At 36.9% G+C, this 24,971-nt stretch overlaps 1 protein-coding gene across 1 annotated transcript in view; it reads left to right on the forward strand.

The window, feature by feature from the left end:
* Positions 1-24,711, forward strand: part of DIAPH3 (diaphanous related formin 3) — a 489,112-nt gene extending 464,401 nt beyond the window's left edge. Inside the window, exon 28 of the mRNA XM_074387642.1 lies at positions 23,466-24,711. Within this exon, the coding sequence (XP_074243743.1) occupies positions 23,466-23,728 (263 nt within the window). The 3' untranslated portion in view covers positions 23,729-24,711. The remainder of the gene's footprint in view (positions 1-23,465) is intronic.
* Positions 24,712-24,971: the final 260 nt, after the last annotated feature.

Raw genomic sequence — 24,971 nt, forward strand, 5'->3', positions numbered from 1 at the left:
AAAACCATCTTGTTCCCCAATGTCTGCTGAACCTTATCATCCTAAAACCAATTTGTTCCTCAACATCTGCCACCAAGATCCACGCAGAAACCAACTTTCATCAAGTAATATCTACATCCAAACCTGCAGAATAGCAATCTTCTTGTTTCTTACACAGAATTTTGCCTTATTCCATGAAGAAACAAATTATCCTTCATGATTTGCCTAAAAATTTCTCACTTGATTCTGGTGCAGCAGATATCCACTCCAGCAAACTGTCTAATCAAATTTTATTCTCTATTAGGAGCCATCTGTTTGCTGATGACGACTCTGTTTGTTTTTTACTTTAGTGCAATCCATTTTCATTCCTTCATCGGTTTTATCAGACCACCTGCACTTCCCATTTTCCCAGCTCATTCCTTCCTTCCTCATGTGTGGGTGAGGAAAGAAACAAGAGTGTGGACAGCAGAAGGCTGCTGTACTCCAAGCAAAATACTTGAGGCTCAAACTCTTCTCTCTGACTGATTAGAATGTCTCTTTCCTCAGGTAGCCCAAGTCTTCTCTACTTTCTGCCCTGTTTTTAAGCTTCCCCAGAAACCTGTGGCCTTTCAGGAGACTTCTTTGCAGCAGAAGAAAGAAGGTGCTAAATTATTGTAGTCTTTCACTTTCTATAACAAGAGATTCACAATTATCTCTCCCTCAATCATTGCTTTCATTCTGTGCCTGGGGGTTGACTAGTACATTATAAAGATGAAACCCAGTCTATGTAGTTGATTGATTTGGGGTTAAACTATTACATAAACATCTTCTATGTGAAATTTCCAACGTAATTTGATACTAAACATGTTAGTATTGGATAACCCATGTTATGTGGTTTTTTTCATTGTCTTCATATATTCATCTGCATGAGAGTTGCCTGTCCTGAATCCTAACCATCCACTAAATGGGAACTTGGTAGCATTTTTAATAGATATTTCCTTTAGGTAAAGTTCCCTACAAGTTGTTTCCTATGTATCTAATCCTATTGTTACTTCAAAACTGAAATGAAATCCTACCCTGATGAAGCTCTAGACGAGCCTCACTCCATCAAAATTCTATTCTATTTATTATGTGCACAGTGCATTTGACACTTAAATAACATTAAAAAATGAGTCAACATAAGCTGCTCTTTATCCCTGGTTCTTTTCCGACCAGTGACAGTATCTTAAACTTGGTGGTTCCACGTTCTGTGTCTTATGCATATAGGTGCTGAATAAACATTTATGGATTCATTATTCATTTATGTTTGGACTTATTTGTGAGGCTGAAATGTTCGATTGATCCACTTTTTGACCTTTTCAGTTATCTTTTTTTTTTTTTTTGGTCAGTGGTTTTGATTACCCAGGTGCACTTTTACCATCAATAGGTTATATCTATAAATAGAAGTCTAGAGACATTTATAATTTGTTTGGGAAAAGAATAAAGAAATTCTTTTTAAATTGCAGATGAATATTGTGCTAGTGATTAGCTGTAGCCAACATATTTTGAAGCAATTTATCAAGCTGAGAAAAAGACAACAATAGAGCCATCCCTTATGACCACAATTTCAATGGCTTCCTGCAAAAATAGCCATTTTAAAATTTTTGTTTCCTTCTTCATTTAATCTCTCATGTTATGAATAATATTTAGTTGAACTCCCAAAGCAGCTGAGGAAAGAAAATCTTTGGGGTTGATTTTGGATAAAATATGAGACATTTACTTTTGTGAATGCTAATCTCTGAAGGCTTCCATACAATCTTTTGTTCTCTGGGTTCTTGTGTCATTCAAAGATTTAAATTTAAACATCGATATGTTTTTGACCACAAGAAAGCCCTCTGAAACACCTAAGTATGAAAGCTTTAGTTATTAATATCTATAGTATTTCATTATTTTAATTACCATCTCAGCAATTCCCAGTGGGTAATATTGGCATGCGGTTGTCCTGCCTGTACTTCTATGGGCAATTCATAGAATCATCATCCTTATGTTACACTACATTGTGGTTCATTGTCTCTCTGAACTTTTTATTCTATTCATATTTGCTTAGTCACCAAGTTATAATTGTTTAAAATTTATCCTAATATTCTCAGAGTCCTTTTGATACGTCATTTTAAGATACTAAGTCAGACTTTGTCCTGACTTCTTATCAAAAGAGTTAAAACTCCACTTCCTGTACTCTTGGCCTCATAAAATCCTTTCTTCCTATATATTCCAAAATCTGCCTGATCACAAAGCATACTCATAGATCTAAAAATGGGTATGTTGTCTTTAAACCCACAAATACTTACACTCTATCAAAAGTTTCATCAACTATAATTCCCTCTTATAATTGTTTTTTAAAAGTCCAAACTAAGTTATTTTGCTCTGGTTGAGGCATGTTGGCTGATTTTTAGACTTGGATGAATTTCATTGTAAATTGCTGTTGGATGTGACGAGTACCCAGGAGCTGTCAGGATGGCTCAGTGATTTAACGTTGGTGTCCTGCAGCTTTGACTGTAATCAGCAGATGCTGTGGTATTACCATAAATGTTTTCCTAACTGCTTCTGTCAAAAAGAGAAAATTCTTCCTGCACCGAGTGTACTGCTTCTGATTAAATTCAGTTTGCCTTCTTTTGCATAATTAATGTCCCATGATGATCTCTAACCTTTTGTTTTTAATATTGCCTCTTGGTCTAGACTCACTTGTTACAGGGAAGCTCAACTAAGAGCAGACAAAGAGAAATGGATGGTGCTTTTACATGAACCCCCAGCACCTCCGCGGCTCTGAAGTCGTTACTATTTTATATACCATGACTTGTCAAAGATCATGAAAGGTTCTGGTCTGCAATGTTTTTCATTGTTGTCCTAGTGCTGTGTTCTACTTCAGAAGGCTATTTCTATAATGCTTTGGTGCACATGGTTTTGCCTGAGGATGTGTGATGATAGGGTCTGCTTTAGAATGTGCTTATCCTGGTTGTGTCGATTGATAAACCTCTGACACAAGTCAGGCAAAAGCCTTCCTATTCTCCAGCAAAACTTTCTATGCTTCTAACCCGAAATAACTTGGAGATTATATTTGCTTCGGCAAAGTAAATGTGTATAAAACATAACTATGTTAAAAATGAATACCTTGTTTTGTCAGTGAACATATTTTATACGTTATCTCAGTGGGAAAAGATCCTTACTTTTATTAAATAGCAGTACCTTTTCCTGAAGAGCCCAAAGTGCTTTCCTATTTGTTCGAACCTTTGAGTCCTCTTGCCTGACAGCCACCTGTGAGCTAATTTTTTTTCCTCTTTCGAGTAGAACATTGATATGAATAGATATCCTTTGTGATTTTATTCTTACAGTATAAGATTAAAGGTGTATGTAACATCTCTAAATAAGGCCTGTAGTAAGTGCCAAATTCACAGCTTAGAACTAGCCTGTAATCACATTATCGGAAGTTAAGAGTTCTTCCAGTTCACTTTGTTTCAGAAAAAGAGAGCGCCACATTTTCTGGGGTTATCTACTTCTTTCTCCTATAGCCGATTCCAGTAACAAATATTTGTAACGTTATTTTTAATGTCATTTTATTTGTTTATAGAATCAAATAGCTTTCAAATCAAAAAGAATCTTAGAGATCACAAAGTGTTTATTTTGTAGCTGATGAAGCTGAGTCTAAATACACAAAGTCACATGCAGTGGCACATTTAGTTTGGGGATTGCCAATTTTTAACTACTGCAATGTTAACTTGGGCTATAGATTTTAGTTTATCTCAGATTAAAACCAAATAAAAGAGAAACACAGGAATTTTCAAAATAATTGTAGCAATCCCCACAAATATTCCACATAAAAACAAATTTATGATCAATAGAACTTTATTTTTTCTGTTACTACAAACTGTTACTACAAAATCTTTAAGCCTGTAGCTGCTTAGTTTTGCTGGATCTCCTGCAGCTCCCATATATTCTTTTCTCCCACACAACCAACAGTGATACCACTTTTCCATCTCTATATCTCTATTTACCATCGCTTTGTATTACAAGAGAGCCCCCGCTTTCAACAGAACAACTAATCCATGATCCAGAAGATGATACCATACCGCTTGAAACTGAGACTTTCACATTTTCATTCAGGTTCTGTCTTTTCCTTGCTCTGTCACTAAAGTAATCCACTTAACTTCTAGGTTCAGTGTTTTTGTTGGTAAATGGAGGTAAGCAATAACCACCTCACAGGAGGATTCAGTGGATGCTCTCTGGGCTAATATATCCACACACCTGCTTCTTTGAGACCTGTATTTGACAGCCAGCAAGAACTTGGAAAAGGCAAGAATACATGAACAAGAGGGCTTCAGTATAATTAAATAAGAGATTTCAATTGTTCTTCTTAGTCCGTTTTTCATTCTCATTTATTGATGAGCATAATGTATTCATTACTACTCAGATGTCACAGATATTTCAATATATTTGAAGGTATATTTCAAGATATTTGAAGGTTTGAGTAGAAGGAATTCTCTTTAAAAAGCACCAATATTTAAGAAAATGTGAAATATTTCTTTGACTCTAAGAAAAGAAAATCTCCTTTCCACCCTTCACCCCTAGACTCCCCAATAAACTTTTCATAAATTCTTTCTTTCCTCGATAACTCTAGGTGCCCTGAAATCCTCAAAGTTGATTTTAAGTGTATTGCTGTTACCATGTAGTAAGAAAGAGCTGTCAGGTTATTTTAAATGACACAGAGCTGTAATTCATATGTATTACAGCTGCCATTCTCATAGGATATATTATTCTGAATTTGGATATCCACCTACCTTATCCCAAGCAAATTAGCACATAAATACACATCATAGGATGTATCATTGTAACCATAAATTTAATACTACGTGTAAGCATAAACCAGTTTGCTGATGAGATAGATTACACTGAAAGTCTTAGAAATGAAAGTTCTTTCTTTGTACAACATTGAAAGACATATGTTGATCGGTTATTCCCAAAGCTTCCATGACTCTGTTTTAACCCAGAGTTATCTGTCTTTTGTAGTATCTGTTACTAGTCTATCTGCTGTAACCCAGCAGAAAAGAGGCCCAAACCCAGCCCTTTTCAAGATTTGTGATGAGTATGATAATCTGTACTTTTCTTTTTTTTTTTATTTATTTATTTTTTTTATTGCATTTTAGGTTTGGGGGTACATGTGAAGAACATGCAAGATTGTTGCATAGGTACACACATGGCAGTGTGGTTTGCTGCCTTCCTTCCCCTCACCTGTATCTGTCATTTCTCCCCATGCTACCTCTTCCCACCTCCCCACCTCCCCGTCCCTCCCCCATTTTCCCCCAACGGACCCCAGCGTGTAGTGCTCCCCTCCCTGTGTCCATGTGTTCTCATTGTTCAACACCCACCTATGAGTGAGAATATACGGTGTTTGATTTTCTGCTCTTGTGTCAGTTTGCTGAGAATGATGGTTTCCAGGTTCATCCATGTCCCTACAAAGGACGTGAACTCATCGTTTTTGATGGCTGCATAATATTCCATGGTGTATATGTACCACATTTTCCCTATCCAGTCTATCATCGTTGGGCATTTGGGTTGGTTCCAGGTCTTTGCTATTGTAAACAGTGCTGCAATGAACATTCGTGTGCACGTGTCCTTGTAGTAGAATGATTTATAATCCTTTGGATATATACCCAGTAATGGGATTGCTGGGTCAAATGGGATTTCTATTTTTAGGTCCTTGAGGAATCGCCACACTGTCTTCCACATGGTTGAATTAATTTACATTCCCACCAACAGTGTAAAAGTGTTCCTATTTCTCCACATCCTCTCCAGCATCTGTTGTTTCCCGATTTTTTAATGATCGCCATTCTAATTGGTGTGAGATGGTATCTCAATGTGGTTTTGATTTGCATTTCTCTGATGACCAGTGATGATGAGCATTTTTTTCATATGTTTGTTGGCCTCCTGTATGTCTTCTTTTGTAAAGTATCTGTTCATATCCTTTGCCCATTTTTGAATGGGCTTGTTTGTTTTTTTCTTGTAGATCTGCTTTAGTTCTTTGTAAATTCTGGATATCAGCCCCTTGTCAGATGGGTAGGCTGCAAAAATTTTTTCCCATTCTGTTGGTTGCCGATTCACTCTACTGTTTCTTTTGCCGTGCAGAAGCTGTGGAGTTTGATTAGGTCCCATTTGTCTATTTTGGCTTTTGTTGCCATTGCTTTTGGCGTTTTGGTCATGAAGTCCTTGCCTACACCTATGTCCTGAATGGTTTTGCCTAGATTTTCTTCTAAGGTTTTTATGGTATTTGGTCTGATGTTTAAGTCTTTAATCCATCTGGAGTTAATTTTGGTGTAAGGTGTCAGGAAGGGGTCGATCTGTACTTTTCAAAGAGCTTTTACATAGGTTGTTTTTGTCATAAAACTGCTTTGTAGGTTTAGCTTGTTTAATCATCCCCAGTAAACAAAGAAAGGTGCTGAAGTCTAAAGAGATGAAGAGCATTGTTTCAGGAGATAAAAAGTAAATGATAGAGCCAAGAAGAAACCCTTGCAATTTTTCCTTTTATGTATAAACTAACCCCATAATACAATATCCTCTGATCTAAGCTGTCACAAATGTACAGTTTGCAACTAACCAGATGAGCCGGCAGAAATTGTTTTGGTTCTCTTTCATGTAAATCCATAGAACAAACAAATTAATAAGCATACAGCTTGATAAACAAAAAGGTTGTTCTGTGACAGAAAGCTCAGTTAAAACCAAATCTGAGGAGACAACAGATGCCTCCCAACCTTGCTTCCCACAAAAGGGTTTTTAATTTGCCTGAGATATTCAGAGTTCTCTGCAGAAGGCCCAGAAGAAATCCCCAGCAGCAAGCCAAGAACATTGTCAGAGTCTCACAGATAATAGCTGGCTCCATGGCCTTGATTCTGTTCCCCCTACAGAATGGATATATTAACAACAACTTCACTGGGTATGTCAGAATTAACAGGAGAAATGCTATTCAAGTTCCTCTTCATGTCTGGCACACACACACAGGCACATGATGTAAGTGGTAGCATTGCCATCATCGCCATTTGGATTAAGACCTAGTTTCAGACTGACTGTGAAAAGAATGGGAAACTGGAATACTAATCTCTTAGGAGAGACCCAGGTGGAATGATGAATTCATTTTATTCTTCTCCCTTTAGTATAGCACTGACAGCAAGGAGAGTAAAAAGAGGTTAACCTCAGTGAAAGAACGTTAGAGGAAGCCACTACTTTTAATGACACCTGGGATTAACATGTCTCCAACTCAGGACTTCTGATTATAAATCTATTTCCTCTTTCATATGTTGCTCTTCAAATTCTGCCTGATTCATCCTTTATAAGCTCTTCCAGATTTGATCACTTCTGCCTGCTTTTCTACATAGCCTCCTTTTTACTTCCTGCCTCTTGTCTTTCAACGAGTCCCCTGAATATCCTAGTTTATTAGTTTGCATCAGAGGATTTCCTCTAATTAGTTCCTGCTACCTTCACATTGCTTATGTTCCTTTGTTCATCACTGCTACAGATGACACGCCACCCCCAGCCCTATATATTTTCTTTTGGAATCTAACACAGCCCCGGGAACTTAAACATTTGTATTTAGTATTTAAGACAAAATGAACCCTAATTTTGCTAGAAGTCATAACAGATACCAGATCCAATGCTGCCTCGAAAAAAAGTGAGAGGTTTGAGTGACTACTCAACACAATCCAAGCTGTTCTTACTGTTTCTACTTGTTATATAGGGAAGGTAATAAGCAAATCTCTCTGTGGATAGAGATATATGAATGTGGTTAGATCGTAGGCTTCCTGAAGGCGGGGATTATGTCTGTTCATTCTCTCCTATGTCTCTGAAGCGTAAAGCAGCATGGCCCACTCTACATGCTTTTGACTAAATGAATGAAAGCATATTCTTCATCTTTTGTCTTGCAGTACACCAAAGAATTAGAAAACATTGTCTTCTTGAATGTAGAATCTTATGATGAAATATGACAAATCTGCACATAAAGTACTGCTTTTAGCACAAAGAATGGGAAGTACATAGATTCTACTTTGAGTAGTTTATGGTATTATCACTAGACTTGAGTATGCAGCAGGGGCACAAAAACCTATACCACCAGGCTAACCCAGATACAAATGATATGAGAGAAATACAATACAAGGTGCCATTGCTATGTTTTGGAAAATCAGGAGGTCGTATTTCATTGAGCTTTGAGGGATCAAAGATTATTATAGACAATGATTCAGACCAGGGAATAGGGGAATAGAGAGGGAGTTGTATTATATGAGAGTTTAATGAAGTATTTTTTATATAGAGTTTGCTGCATAAGTACAGTTAAAAAATGTAAAGGCATTTTAAGAAATTGCACTATTTCCTAATAGAAGAGTAGTATCCTAAAGTGTAGATTATTAGTGAGAGAAAACTATATGCTAAAACTTTAACCTTTAAAATAGATTGGAGCCAGGCATGGAGGCTCACACCTGTAATCCCAGCTACTCAGGAGGGTAAGGGGGGAGGATCAGTTTAGCCCAGGATTTTGAGGCTACAGTAAGCTGTAATGATGCCACTGCACCCCAGCCTGGGTGACAGACAAGACCTTGTCAATAAATAATTATTAAATGAATAAGAGATCAAGATTTTTGTGATTAGCTTATTTTTGTTAAAAAAGAAAATAACTGGAAAATAATTTTATGACGCTGGACTCTTGGTATTAATTGAGTAGTATTTGTTAAAATGTGAGAGTTTTATGTATAACGTCAAAATAACTAGCTTCTAATATTTTCTAATGTACTACTGAACCTGGGACATAGATTTTGCTGCTTTTGTGAGTAGATATACAGCAAAGATAAGTATGGACAGTACTCTACGATATAAGCAGAAAATCTGGAAATTAATATGCCTTTAACTAGAGAGCTCACTAGACTTTTAGGATATTTGTCAAAAGCAATATGAGTAAAAATGAAGTGTCTCATAGTTTCCTTTTGGTTCCTTGTACGATGTAGAAATACTTCCTGCTTCTTTTACAGCATTTACAGCTTAAAAATGTTATTAACGTGCTATAATTTGGAGCCAGGAGCTGAATTGAATGACTTGAGCTTGAATAAGAGCTCCACCCTAACTTGGCTTATAACTAGGACAGGTTTCTTAATCCCTCAAAGCCTCTTTCCTTATTGTGAATTGTAGAGTATACAAATTAGACTTGCTTAGGCTATATAATGATTTTCATAAAGCACCTTGTGCAAATCTGGCACTTAGTAGGTGCTCTAACGTACTAGTATTGTGTTTTTAGTGAGTCTTTTGTAAAACATAGCCTGAAATGGAAAAAAGCCTTGAAACAGTTATTTTGTGAATCATGTAGTAAGAAAGTGAACATAATTTTTTTATAATGAAATTTGTGTTCCTTATTTGTGGATTGTGTTACAGGTGAAAGTTTTACTATTTTTAAAAATCTTTTTGTTTTTGAGAGAGGGTCTCACTCTGTTGCCCAGACTGGAGTACAGTCGTGTAGTCATGGCTCACTGTAGCCTCAACCTCCCAGTTTTGAGCAGTCCTCCCACCTCAGCCTCCCAAGTAGCTAGGACTACAGGTGTGTGCCACCATGCCCTGGCTAATCATTTTTCTTAATTTTTTGTAGAGATGGAGTCTCACTCTGTTGCTCAGGCTGATCTTGAAGTCCTAGGCTTAAGCAATCCGACCATCTCTGCATCCCAGAGTGTTGGAATTACAGGCATGAGCCACTGAGCCCGGCGTTTATTGTTTTTTAACAAAGTATTTGTGGCATGTCACATGATAAACCTCATTTGAAAGATAAGTAGTAATACCCCCCATTATAATAAATCTTTAATAAGTAAAGCCATAACTGTATACAATAAGATTTGTATATACCAGGAGAAAATTAGGCAAAAGATTAGGTTAGATAAATAAAATGATTCAGATTGGAAGGTTCATAAGGATTGCATTACCAAATGGGCTTGATAAAACTACAGAACACATGTTCTTCCATGTTCTGCTCAAAAGAGTGGTCTTTGATATCATGAGATTTCATTATTTGCAAAGGTTTCTAGATTCCATTACTGCAATGTTTTCTTTCCTCATCCAAATAAAATGAAAGCCAACAGAGAAAAGTAGTACCATTGCAAAATCTAAGACCTTTAGAAACAGCATAATTAATTAGTAAACATATTATTATACCATAATAGTTTTAAGTAAGTATATTCTGTTCTATATTTTTTAAATTACTCAGGGTACTATAATGCCCAGTAAAATTTAATGATTGGTGATAGGTGTAGCCGTCTGACCTCTAGTGGCTATAGTTTATAGCTGCATTTTAGTTGATTGAGTTTAAAAAAAAAAAAAAAAAAAAAAGACTAAGTAAAGAAGTCTTCTTAGATCCTAATAATAGAGTTCTACAACTGAGTGTATGATTAGCTTCCCTGAAGTTCTGCTGGTCTGACTGTTGGAGTACTACCTCAAGGAACAGCGTTCAGAACCAACTTTGTGAATCTATGTGTTCAAATGCTTTCAGTGTGTCAGCAGATCCTTCTCTGAGGCCCAGCAGCCAAGCCATCTTTACAGCATTTTTTTAAATAGACATTCTTAAATTCATAGCAAGCTCTCAACATTGATATTCAACAACACTTTATAGGCTGGCATGAAATGTTTTTAAAATACTGATAGGATACCTGTATATGACCATGTATATTTTTTTAGATAGCTGTATGAATAATATACCTTTCCTAATATATAGGTGTGTGTGTTACTTAAATATCTTGGGGTTTAAATTGACAGCATTACAGTTCCTCAAAGACTCCACCATGTTTCTGAGACAGCTCTTCTGAGTTCAGCATGCTGCTTGTGACCAAGAAACAGAATGGAATTGACCAACAGCTTGAGGACATAAACCCTCTGATTGTATTGAACCATTGAACTAATAGATGCTACATTTACTATGATGCCCCAAATTGAAAAAAAGTAGAAAAATTTGTATTTAGAGTTGAAAAATAAAAAAGAGAACATTCTGCCATGTGATAGTAACATATATTTCTTTGTCTTTAACATAAACCATACTGTAATACTTGATGTAATTTTTTTAACGCGTTGTGTCTCCACTGAGAATTCTTATTTCTCTCAGTAGTTTAATGAATTGCTAAGTATTTATGGCCAATATGGGTCTCCAGTATTTTTAAAATTTTAAATACCATATGGATTGTAAAGTTCCACATACTTTAAGGCTTCTGTGCTAACACTTGTAGCTCTTTTAAGAGGATGTATGTGAAATGGAACAACAGTTACTATCTCTTGTCCTCCTTATCTATTTTCCTGCCGTCAGCATCTTCTTAGCTTGCCAGGAGTACTATACTGTAATTTCTTTCTTTTCTGCCCTCTGTATGATACATTTCCAGTCTTTGTGTTTTGTGTTACCATAGAGACAGGAGGTGCTCCAAAGCTCAAAGCCCCAAGAAGACAGACTGGAAGCAGGTCTTTGAGGAAACAGTCCCTGTTGACAAGGGAAGCCTGAGGCAAGAATCTAGCAGTAAACGGGAAAAGGGGAATTGTGTGGTCCAATCTGATTGTGTGTCTGCAGTCTTAGGAAGCACAAGCTCTGCCAGTGAATGCTGTGTTAAGATGAGTCATTTACAGAAACCAATTTTACAGAGACCTTAGTGCAACCTGGGGTTTCATAGAAATCAAACTTGGTATTTTATTTGCAAGAAAATAACTGAAGTGACATTGACCTATTCCTTTTACTTTTTTCCTCATTAAAAGGGAGCAGCTTCTAAGAAAGGTCCTCTTTGCCTGACTTATTTTGCTGATCAAAAATTTCACCTTTAAAATAAGGGTTCATATTCTTCGACTCAGCCAAAACGACGAGAAGTGAAACTACAGTTTGAGCGCAGGGGACTGTGCAATCAGCATCCAAATCATTGATCTATATGTGCTCGTTATAGAAATAAGTAGTTTTCTATTTATCCTAAGTTGTCATGTAGTCATGTACTGCCTTCATATTTTAGATAACTTAAAGCTTTTAAACATTTCTCTGTATTTAATGAATTGTTATATTTCCTACTATATTAACTCATGTCATACTTGTTAATATTTTTATTTAGGAGAAGGCTGCTGAAAGATTTTTAAAATAATACAGATTTTTTTTCTCTCGTATTTTTGTTAGAGATGTGATGTAAGGCCCCACAGGGAAAGAAGGAAGAATAGGAAAATGAAAAATTTAACAACAAACTAATGTGAAATAGAATTTAAAAGCACAGGTGTTTTGTGAATTACCTTTAAAACCAATTTCTTTTTTAGAATGGAAAAAGATCCATGCTCAAGTTGTTTGCTGGATTTTTTTCCCGCAGATCTAGCAGTCTAAGCAAGGGAAGAATTCAGAGAAATTCAGAGAACATCAGTATTTCTTCCTAGGTTATCTGCACAAAATTGTCCTTTGAAGGAAGAAGACCACTTGTCTAAATTTGTAAACAGAAATAAGGATGAGTAGGGTTCTCTCACTTTCCTCAAACAGACAGTAGGAGGCAGTGGTGTACTAGCCTGAGCTACTCTCTTTAGGGTAATGTCTATGACTCATGCCAGATTTCTTTTCTTCGCTCATTTTCTAGAAATGCATAAAATAAAATCTTAGAAATAGTTTCAGATTTCATCATGAAGCTTGGTATCATCAATCCTAGTACAAGATAATGCTGCTCTGTTATGAATAGAACAATAAAAAGAGGCCAGTCTATCAGCTTCTGATAGTGGCAGCTCTGTGAACCTCACCCCCACGTAGGTCCTGATCCAATATGAATAGGAGAATAGCATGGAATAAAGGTCAATCTCATTTTGAAAGGAAGGAGAATTAGATTTAATAAGTTAGAGCCTCCTAATTTTCATTGATTTATTAAAACATGTACAGAACTAGTAAGTGAAAGTAGAAGAGTCTCTGAATGGTAACCCAGTCTCCCCATGATAGGCTTGTCATTATTAGCATTCAAACTTTGTGAATATATTTTTAATCTTTAGCCTTTGTCTATTTTGCCATTCATAAAAGGCAAAATAGGATTTAGGATTTACCTAAATCCAAATTACCTCGAAATTTATAACTGTTCCTTCCTCTTTATATGAAACAAAATCACAATGAAATGCTAAATATTAGAACAATTCATTTTTTGTTTGATTGTTTATAATATACACACATTCAACTCGAGATAATGTATAGGTAACAGCAGTGTGAAAAACTCCAGGTTCTAGACCTGTGCTGCCCAATACAGTAGACAGTAGCCAGGTATGGCTCTTAAGCTCCTGAAACGTGGTTGGTCTGAATAGAGATGTGCTGTAATTATGAAATAGACATTTGATATTTGAAGACTTAGTACGAACAAATGCTAAATATATCAATATATTTTTGCTGTATATGTCAAAGTGGTAACATTTGACATTTGGTTAAACAAAATAGATTATTAAAACTAATTTCACTTGATTTTTTTTCAATGTTTAATGTGACTTCTAGACATTTTTACCTTGCATGTGTAGCCCATTTTTCTGACTTTCATTAAATTTCTATTGGACAATGCCATTCTAGTCTCAATGTTGAGTCCTCAAGGGACCCAAACAATGTACAATAAACCAAAATGATATATATTCAGCTTACTCTGTATCCAGATAATATTACTGCAAAGCGTTTTCTTTTTTGGAAAAAAAAAAAAGGTTTAATTTAAAACATTAAGTGCAACAAGGTAATAAAATTATGCCATGCTTAGGTTTGGTCACTCAAGAAATAAATTATCAAGCACTTGTTAGCGGGTAGGCACTGTGCTAGGGCTTGGGAATACACCTGTGAATATAACAAAGATATTGCCTTTATAGAGCTTATGTTATAGCAAGCTAGGTCACAGTTAGATGGATATGAATTGGATTTCTTACTACTGGAATATGTTTCTGTGTTTACATATGGCTAATGTAGTATGTATGTAGTAACAGGCCATGTAGAAGTAAAGGAACATTTCTATGTGCGTAGTCATATATAAAATTATTTTTTTATAAAATGGTCATCAACACAAATGTATCCCAAGATTGAATTCTCTAATGAATAAAAACATTATTTTAAGCAGATTCTTATTAAATGTATACCGAAAATCAACCTGAAGTATTAAGGCTACATGGAAGTTTTTTAAAAGAATCTCTGAGCATATAATTGTATTGTTTTACAGTACTGGACATCCTAGTTGGCTTTAGTTTTTCCCCAGAATTTTGAACTACTAAGCGGATCTTGTTTTGCATGTTCATTATAGAAATGACAGGATCTTAAGTGTTTCAAGGACTTAGCACCTAGCATGGTAGGCTAAACCCTCACTGAATTACCTAATGAATTCACCATAATTTCAGCTCATGATCACCTAAGGAACAGTTGTGATCACTGAAGGAATAGCTATTTGGCTTGGAGAAGAAAAGATTGAGGGAATATAGTATCTGTCTTCAAATAGTGGAAGGGCTGGTGGGTAGAAGAGGAATTAAACTTAATATGGCCCTAATGGAAAAAAATCAGCAGAGCCAGTGACTGAGATTTCAGGGAAATAAACACTGGATAAATATAAGGTAAAACATGTAATTGTTAGAGCTGACCAAAGGCGGACTACATTGCCTGATGAGAGTGTGAGGAAATGACTGTAGGTTTTCAAACTGAGGCTGGACAGCCACTTGATAGGATGCTAACTAAACATAATTCAAGCATTGGCTAGGTGGTTCCACCAAGTAACCAGGGCTCTTTCTATTTGATTCTACATTACACGATTCTGCAAATCAAAATGAAATGAAACAGAAATAGTGTAAGTTATTCAGAAGAAATACCTGTACATTTGAAATGTCTAATAAATGTTGAAGAAGTGTAAGAAATAAAGGAACATACTTAAAAGCACACTATGTGATGAGACTTAGAAATGGCTTCAGAAATATGTTTCAGTCCTGAAGTATTTAAAAATAATTAGCTGGTTAGTTTCTAATACAGCTCCCAAGTTGTTAGCACTGGAAATCAACCTTTCCCCAGCCTCTTCATCCTTGGGAAGTGCTCCTTACACTTCACATCATGTCTGTTTCCCAAGGCCTAATCATGTGCCTCCAGAACCTGGAGGGCCGACTACTTGGACTGAATTATCCGGAGGCAAACAGCAAAGCCTATGTGGCCTTGGCAGTTCATAGACTTCTCTAAACCTCAGTTTCCTTATCTATAAAATGGGCTTGTTGGTACCTGTACTTTAGGATTGTTGAAAAAATTTTAAAATAACACATAAAGGCCAGGCATAGTGGCTCACACCTGTAATTCCAGCATGTTGGGAAGCTGAGGTAGGAGGATCACGGGCGTAGTTCTAGGTGAGCCTGAGCACCATAGCAAGACCCTGTCTCACTTTTAAATATTTAAAAATTAGCCAGGCCAGGTGATGTGTGCCTGTAGATGTAGCTACTCCGAAGGCCAAGACAGGAGGATACCTTGAGCCCAGGAGTTCAAGGCTACAGTGAGCCATGTGATGGCACCACTGCACTCCAGCCTGAGCAAGCAACTTAGCAAGACCCTATCTCTAAAAACAAAAGGAAACAAAATAGCATGTAAAAGGTTTATAAGGTACGTAGTATGTGTTTCATACTGTCAGACCATACCCTTATATTATTTCTCTACCCTCTCCCTCATGAACCACCAGATCAATTGACCAAATTACTTGTGACCTGGTATCAATTAGCTGACAAGTCATTACATACTTTAGAAATATTTACTTAATATCTGCCAAGTTACCTCCAGGTGACCACAAGTACATAGTAGTCCGAGACAGCTGTCAGTAGTAGATAGCGTGGCTGATAAACAGAGGCCATGGTTGGTTTCAGTATGTTAGTATGAAGACCATGAAAGTGTGATTTGAGAATGTGTTATTTGAAGTAGTAGTAGTGCATATGTAGGAATGTGTAGGGAGGCCATGGTGGATACGGTACTGGAGCTCTGTTGTCAGGGCTGGAAATGCAGATGTGAGTCTTCTTCCTAGAGGAAGTGTTTGAAGCTGTGAGATCTTGATAGAGAGAAGGTAGAAAGGGCAGAAAAGGGGGCCAAGGATGTAACTGTGAAAAATGGCCACATTAAGAGTTAAAATTGTTTGATACAGGTTGGGAAGGTAGAACAAATTACCAAAGAAGATTTAAAATGAATCATCAAAATTAGAAGAGTAAGCACGGTCAAGGGCCATACCATGTTAGAGCCTGTTAACCAGGAGTCTGAGGACTTAGTTTTGTCTCTGGCTCTGCCTCAAAGTCATGTCTGCTTTCTCAATTTCATGTCAAACAAGGTAAATATACCCATATTACCTATCTCACAGGGCTGTTATAAGAATCACATGAGTGGATATACAGGAAAAGTGTTTGCAAACTATAGAAGAGCCGTATATAAAAATAATGATCATATGGATATTATTAATTCCATAATAATGTTCAAGTCACAAATAACATTCTACATTGACTTCTAACACCAACGACTTGGAGTTAAGCCAGATTTCACAGGTCACAGTCCTCTAAAAGACTGCCTTCACTTCAGTATCAGCTGCAAATTTGAGGGTCCCTAGGTTACCCTCACTTTTGATCACTTGGTTACAAATTCAGTGCTTCATACTACCCTCTCAGTTTCAATAATTTGCTAGAATGACAGAATTCGGGAAAGTACTGTACTTACTATTACAGCTTTATTATATCAAAAGAGTGTAAATCAAAGGCAGCCAAAGGAGAGACACATGAAGCCTCTATTGTCCTCAGAGTCGCATCACCCTTGCTGCACACTGAGGTGTAAGGATGCACAGAGGATTACCAACCAGGAAAACTCATGTGACATCAGTGTCTTGAGTTTGCACTGAGGTTTTGCTGCTTAGGCACAATTATTTGAATCATCAGCCACGTGATAAAGCTCAAGCTCCCATACCTTTCTCCTGCTCAGAAATCAGGCGCATAATCATTTGGCTCAAAACCCCAACCCTCTAATCACATGACTGGTCTTTCTGGCATGGTTAACCCCCATCCCGAGTCATTCATTAGTATAAACTATCTAGGGGCCCACTATGAGTTACCTTGTTAGCAAAAAATCACTTTAGGGCTTCAAACTATAGGTCTGAGAGGCCCAACGTGAATAAAAAATTCCACGGCCTTTAGAGGCCACCTCCCAGGGACTGGGACAAAAATCAGCTGAATTCTTTATTACACACATTCCAAAATGTTGCAAATGTAAGAGGAAAAGGAGGCATGAGTAAATGCCGTTGAATTTAGGAATTTTGATGCTTTTGGTAATATTGTAGGGAGCAATTTCAAAAGAGGGATATGGATGAAAGCCAAATTAGAATCGCTAAGAATTAAGGGGAGAGGTAAGAAAGAGGAAAGCAGATATGGAGAAGGGTATCCAACTCAAGTAGCATATTACAGATCAGAAAGATAAGCAGTCCATTTCCTTTAGAGGCTGAATATCCTGGGTATCGTGTGCACAGAGCCCGCATCATCTTGAGCTTCCTTCTAGCCCTCCACTCAGAAAAACTCAGCATAGGAAACTGAGATGGCAGGGTTGTCTTTGAATTTTATTTAAAAGGTAGTGATACAGAACATGAATAGAAGTTTACATATGAGTTTCTGCAAATAAAGTTCTTCATCAGTTGTCTCCTCTATTCAAAAATACCATCTTCTGTTTTGCATGCTGTGTTAAGATAGGGGGAGTATTGTTTTGTTTAGTTGTTTCTATTTTTACACAATAGGTTTTAATAAGAGTTTCTGGCACCCCTAAAAGATTTTAACTATATACAAAAATGACCTTTTGCTCTTTGAATTATTTTTATATATTTTCAATACGTAAGATAAACAGTGAAATGAAACCAAGGGAAGACAATTATTTATAACATCAGTAAATCAACAGGAAGGAAAACCACAGGGATATGGGCTGCCAGCAGCCACCCCTAACTTCTGTTATTGCATAGATTAAAAACATATATTTGTCACACACTTTACTATCGTGTAGACCCAGTGGTGCTTTAAAAATTACATTTATGGGTCATTCTTTTTCTTTCACCAAAGTCAAGTCATTGCTGGGGTGAAACAAAACAGCTACTTAGTGGGTCAAAGTAATAGTTAAAAGCAAAAGGTAAAGAATTGTGAGGGGAGACCAAATTTCAGGAACACGGAATAGATGCAGTCAGTTTAGGACACCAGAGTTCTGTATTCTTCCTCCTGTCAAGGCTGCCACGGACTCACCATTGACCACAAAAGACAGGAGCTCAATTTTATATTTCATCTGAGAGCTGGCACTCCTAAGAAGCCAGTGCCCATTAGAACCACAATGTGAAGGGGGATCAATACTGACTGAAAAGGAATAATGCCTCTTTCTGAACCATAACTGATATTTCCTGCCGCGGAGAAGGCTTCCCCAAGGGCCGTCCACCAGGGCCTTAGCCTTGCCTTCTTAGCTTAAGAAGTATAACAATTGTTGGCTGAAATATTTTCTCATTTACATGCCAAGTCGCATATATATATATATATATATATATATATATATATATATATATATACACACACACATATCTGTATAAATATAATTTTTTGTCAGCAACTTTCCTAGTTTCCGATTTCTTTTGTGTTTCTCAAGAAACAGTGGAAATGTTAGCACAAGACGATTGAGTTTTTTAAGCTTTCTTTGTCATCAAAATCTATACTCTGCCAAAGGTCATGTGGGACCCAACACTAGATGTCGTTTAAGGCTTTTATTCTCATTTTTAATTCCAGTGGGTATGTGTATTTAAGAGGCATTTAACTCTCCAACAACGTTCAACTTTGAGTTCAGTTTCAAAGAAAAGGCTGTGGTGGGGCTCTATATTTAATTCTTACAGTAAGAATCCTGTAAGGAATTAAATTGAAATAAGTAAGTCTTCCTCTCTTAAAGGAAAACAGCATGTATTCTCATCATGTTTATTTCCACAGAAACACAAATACAAGATGTGTGAATTGCATTTTCATACTGAATTGGTACTAAGAATAGCAGCTGGTTCTTTGCCTATAAGTACTACAATCAACAGTGGCCCTGAATATTGGCAGTAGTCCTAGATATATTATACATAGAGATCAATTGTAATATCTTAAAGGGAAAAAAAGGCCTAGAATTCAATTTGTAAAATAATAAAATGAACTCCTCGCCTTGAAGAATTAATCATTCCACTTTGCCTTAGTATTTTTAGTTTCCATTTAAAAGTGTGTATGGGGAAGATTTGAGTTGAGGAGAAATAGAAATGCTTGTCTTTTTATTGATACCCTAGCCTTACCTTTCATTGAGTCCGTTTGTTCTAGGTATCGTCTTGCATTTGTAACTGTGTAACTTCATACGAAAAGAGTGGGCCCGCCTGCCTCAAATTGCAATTTATTTATGCCTCTGAGCACCTGGATAGAGTATAGAGTTTTCTCCAACTTACCGGGCTGTGGCATCCCCCTGTTGTTTGAAAGTCAACCATTTGGAAACTAAGTGCATGTTTCTGCATGGGATTTAGGTCTCCAGCCGACACAAAGCCACCAATAACAAACTTTAAAACAATGGTAATAACAAATGACACCTGGTCTTGACTCAGCATTACAATAAGATTTCTATATAAGAGTGAACTTCCGGGGTGCGTCAGCACAGTGGCCCACACCTGTCATTCCAGCGCTTTGTGAGGCTGAGGCGGCTGGATAGCTTATCCCCAGCTTGGCAACAAAACCAAGCCTAAAAAAAGTGAACTGCCAACTTGGGCACTTCCTCTACCTGCACTATCTCTGATTATAGTGGGATAGGCACTCCTGTCCAGTTTTATTTATCTGCTTTGCGGTTTCAGACCTGACTTGCTCAGTTCTACAGTTTTGGTCTCCTATGGCTGAAGACAAAGCAAAAAGAAGCTGAGGACCACAATGGCGGCTGTGGGGGTGCCGAGAGCTAATGTGAGGGCTGGGAGTGAAGAGTTGTTATCTAGGAATTTCTAACAAAGCTATAAACATCCTTTAAAAAAAAACTCTTGTGCACTTTCTTTTTTATTTCCTCGGTGGTCTCAGGAATGGCCTCTTTCCGTTTTACACTGTCTTGTCTGGTGCTTCTCATGACAGATTCCTCACCTGAAACTGCAGAGGAGATAAATACCATCTTAGTTTTCCTCTATTCATTTTGTCCCTAAAACAAGCCCACAGCTATTTTGAGTTTCCTCAGAAGGATAGAAATGCTTTTGCCGGCCTCGGCCCATCCATTATTATTTACCTAAGTCTCCAAAGAAGTTCAAAGACCAAACACTAAAAGAAAAACCCAGGCAATGCTAGGCATTTCATCCTTGGATCTGGTATAGATCAAGGAGTTCTAAGACATTCAAATAGATATGCAAGCCTTGTTTTTGGCAGCGTGCAATTCATTAGTGACCTTGACAAGAACTGTTTCAGAAGAGTAAAGGGTCAAAAGCATGATTGGAGTGGGTTCAAGAGAAAAATAGGGAGAGAGGAATTGAGAGAGTAAGTATGGGCAATTTTTTCAAGGTATTTTGCTATAAAAGGAGCCAGGAATTTAGATACTAGGTGGAGCAGGATGTGGAGACAAATAGAGATTCCTCCACCTCCTAAATTTATGGTTATTGGAGCTTACTTCTCTGCTGAGGGGAATGAACACCTGGAAGAAGAAACCTTTGCAATGCAGCAGAGAGGGCAAAGCAGCCAGAGGGATGTCCTTGAGCAGACAAGCAAAAGTCACATCCGTCACTCACCTTGAGGGCTGTCCTCAGAGGGGAGCTTGGAAGGTTGATTCATCCTAACAGGAGAGGTGGAGGTATGTGTGTGCAGTAGGCGGCTAATAGGTGTTGGGGAAGCAGTGAGGCACATGCAGGAGCTCTCTTCCAATTGTCTCTATGAATGAGTTAAATGAGAATGAGGGAGGACATGTTGGCTGTTTGAAAGAGAGGAGAAAGTGAAATGGTTGTCCTGGAGAATGGAAGAGTGAATGGACTAGGGAATTGTGGTGGGATAAAGGTTGTGCTTTTGAAGCTCATAGTCATGAATCTAAGTGAGAGCAGGAAAGAAAAGGAGGATATGTGTGGCCTTAGACGTACTGTGTTGAGGTAGTTTGCATAGATATACTATCTGCTTTACAAAGTTGTGAGAATTCAGTGTGTCAGAGGCATTTTGAAGTATAAGTACAGGACACCATTATTATGAAACTTAGCTTTGAATGACTTAGCACTTTTCTTTGGCAAAAAGGTTTTCATATTTCTTTAAGACAGCCTCAGTACCTCTAGAAACAGCATTTGGCATCTACCACTGATTTACTCCGTAACTAAGTCTAAGCAAACGACTTAACCACCTTTTGCCTGTACCCCTCAATCTATATGCTGAGGGTGAGAATGTCTGAAGTGCAACAAGTGCTTAATAAATAAAGGTACTAAATAAATACAGGCTATTCATAAGACGGTATATATGTATGTGTTGTGAGTATATACACATACACATATATATATATATATATATTCATATATATACATGAATTTTTAATAATTTACCTGCCAAGTTTATTATTTCTCTGAGAGAAAATCACTAACTTTAAAAAAAAACCTTATTGGAAACTTTCCTCCTTGGTTCCACTCAAGAAAGAAATTAATGTCATTACTACTCAAACTAAAGTTTATCTTGTGACATAGAGTGTAGAAATAATTTCTTTACCTGACATATTTCTTGAGCACCTACTTTGCACCAAGGACATTCTAGGCTCTAAAGCTATAGCACTATTTAAAACAATGTCCCTACTTTCTTGGAGTACATACATGTTCACCTTCATGCATGCACGCGGACACACACTCACACACACACTCACTTCATATTTTGGCCAATTTAATATCTTCTTTGCCATTAGACATTTAATTAGAGTGGTCCAATAGCAGAATAAACTGGTTTGTTAGAGATACCATCATAATGAAGTGATTTGCAAGAAATCAAGTAAGCAAAAATAGGAACATTTTGGGGAAGGAGCAGTAAGCTGGGCAACATGCTGCATTTAGCTACAAATGCAGCTTTCAGGCATTGTGTGGGACAGAAGAGTTGGTGCTAGGGAAAAAAAGGTTATGGTCATAGGAACTGCAGGAATACCACATCCGCTGTGCTCTTTCCAACAAACACAGGATGTACATTACAAGCTATAGAGCATACCTTCCTTTAAGAGAAAATCACTGCTCTGTTAGATTTTGATTTTTGAGTAACAAAAACCACCTGATATAGAAGGTGAAAGAAAAGGTGTATTTATTTTCTTCCAGCAGCTAAAAGGTGATCATACTTCTAAAATTTGTTGAGATTGTCCAAGAAAGTGTGTAAAATCCTCATCCATCACTGGAAGCCCCTGGTCAGGAACTGACAGTGCAGTAAATATCTTCAGCAGCCACCTTTTAATGTACAAGCTGTTTTCAGTTGGAATTTTCAGCACTCACATAAAACATACTGTCATGAGTGACTGCTTGTGCTCCAAAGTCATTACTGTTGGGACAATGGAACATCTCTCAGAGAATAACCAAAAAACTTTAAATGTCATGTCGGGTTTGCTGAAACCATTTTCAAGCCCTGTTCAAGGTTACATGAATATCGAAGGTGTCTGTTTTTTAAAAGTCATCATTACCATCACTTACCAATAAAAGAATGAATATGTGTATGTATATATATACCTGCATGTATTTATAGATGTGTATATTCTTGACGATTACATATAACATTCTGGCTTGCTAGGAAGTCTTAATTATTAGTGTGCCAATTTCATTATTTTTTTAAAGGAAAATAATCGACTTTTAAAATTCTTATTAGAAACTTTCCTTCTTGCTTTCATTCAAAAAGGAAAATTCATATTATTATTCAAATTAATGTTTATCTTGTGTCACAGAGTATGGAAATAATTTATTTATCCAACTAATATTTATTGAGGACCTACTTTGCACCAGGGCCATTTCAGGCCCTGAAATTTTAGCAGTATTTGAAATAATGCCCCTGCTGTCTTAGTGCATACATTCCAGTAAGACAGACAATGGACAAGTAAGCAAATATGTGATGTGTCCAGCTGTCATGAGTCCTGTCAAGGAAAACGTGAGGGGGAAGGATAGAGCAGTGCAAAGGGCAAGTTCTGTTTTAGATGCGTGGCTACGGAAGGCTTCCCTTCTTACGTGGTGTTTGAACTGAGACCTGAAAGAAATACGGGACCAAGCCCTGATGATAACCACATGACAGGCATATCAGGCATAAAGGAAGAAGGAAATAAGCATTGGTGCTAATGAAGTGGATGGCTGTTATATTTTAGTTTATTTTTAAACCTCTGTGTGATTACTTTAAATCCGTCTTACTCTGTTGACTGTTTCATTATCTAAGAAAACTACTTGTTTATTGAGAATAATTATTTTAAATCTGTTTCATAATGTGCACAGTCCTTGGTTATCATGGTGGTAAGTTTTATGCTTCTTTCTTCCTTACCGTAGAAAATCAGAAAGTGCAGTTGACAGAAGGGTCACGTTCACACTACAATATCAATTGCAACTCAACAAGGACTCCAGTCGCCAAGGAGCTTAATTATAATCTAGACACTCATGCGTCTACCGGGAGGATCAAGGCAGTTGAAAAGAAGGAAGCCTGTAATGTAGAAAGCAACAGAAAAAAGGAAACGGAACTTCTTGGCTCTTTTTCTAAAAATGAATCAGTTCCCGAAGTTGAAGCCCTGCTGGCAAGATTACGAGCTTTATAAGTTAAACTGGTTAAGAAAAAAAAAATGATTAAGCCAAATATAAAGCCATGCTCTAAACTATAACACTTGAAAAAATTGCTTTTATATAAGTGGCCTTATATAGCTTTAAATTATGATATATATTAGAAAAATAAAGCTAAATACATGATTGCAGTGCTTTTTCTATGTACTGGAGGTTTGGGTTTATTCGAGATTGTAATGGGCTTTAATGCTTTTTATGTCTCCTAGTAATCCTCTGTTCTATATTTGGTGGTTAAATTATACATATTGCTTTAGAGAGCAGGTAGGTGGCCATGTGTTCAGCAATGTGTCCTTAAGAAAATACCATCTTTCTAAGCCACTGGAATTTTTACTTTACTATTTTTAACATTAATGAATGTCAAGTCATCAACCTCAAGTCTTTACATATCCATGTATATTCCATATATATTGTTTATATAGGCCCAGGTTTCTCTTTAATTGAAATCTATATATTACCAGCACATCATCAAAAACATGTAATTGACTACATCAGAGCTATATATGTAAGGAAATGACTGGTAACCCCTAACCCCATTATTATCCTCGTCAAATTCACATTAAGCAGACCCTCTAGGAGACCGTAAGGCAATTGGGCACATAACCAAAAATGATGTAGTAAGAATGCATGCACTCTCTTTGCCAAATGCACGTGCCGTTTAAACAGTGTTGCAGTGCTGCCGAAACTCTTGGTCTTAGCTAAGAGAGTGTTTTTCTCCTTCTGATTATGACTCTGAGATAAAATTGCCATTTTGAAACTTCCAAAGTAACATTTTTTAATTTTATGGATAAACTTGGAATTGCAGTTTCTCTGATCTGACAATCAATAACTTTAACAAAGATCTAAATAAGTGTTTCAAGGAAAGTTTTCCTATGCAAATGTAATATTACCTCATTTGGGCGTCATTGCTCTGTTAATTCTATATCAAAGAAAATAAACTTGCTACTTGCACTAAAGGAAAAAACTATGCTTTCTTTTCTCTCTCTTTTTGGAAAACATATTCTGTGGATAAGCTGGGAATAGACTGTGCTATGCAGTCTGTCTAAGCATCTATTTTGCTTTATTACATATAAGTAAGACACTGCTCTTTTACCTTCAGTTAAAAAGCAGTTATATGGAACTAGTCGGTAAGGTCTATTGCTTTTTATTTCCTTAAGTTGCCACCTCCTTTCAGCTCCAAGTTAATAAAGTTAATTAATTAGAACTATGCACCAGGCCCTGTTT

This window comes from Saimiri boliviensis, chromosome 16, assembly GCF_048565385.1.
Source record: "Saimiri boliviensis isolate mSaiBol1 chromosome 16, mSaiBol1.pri, whole genome shotgun sequence".
NCBI classification, from domain to species: Eukaryota; Metazoa; Chordata; class Mammalia; order Primates; family Cebidae; genus Saimiri; species Saimiri boliviensis.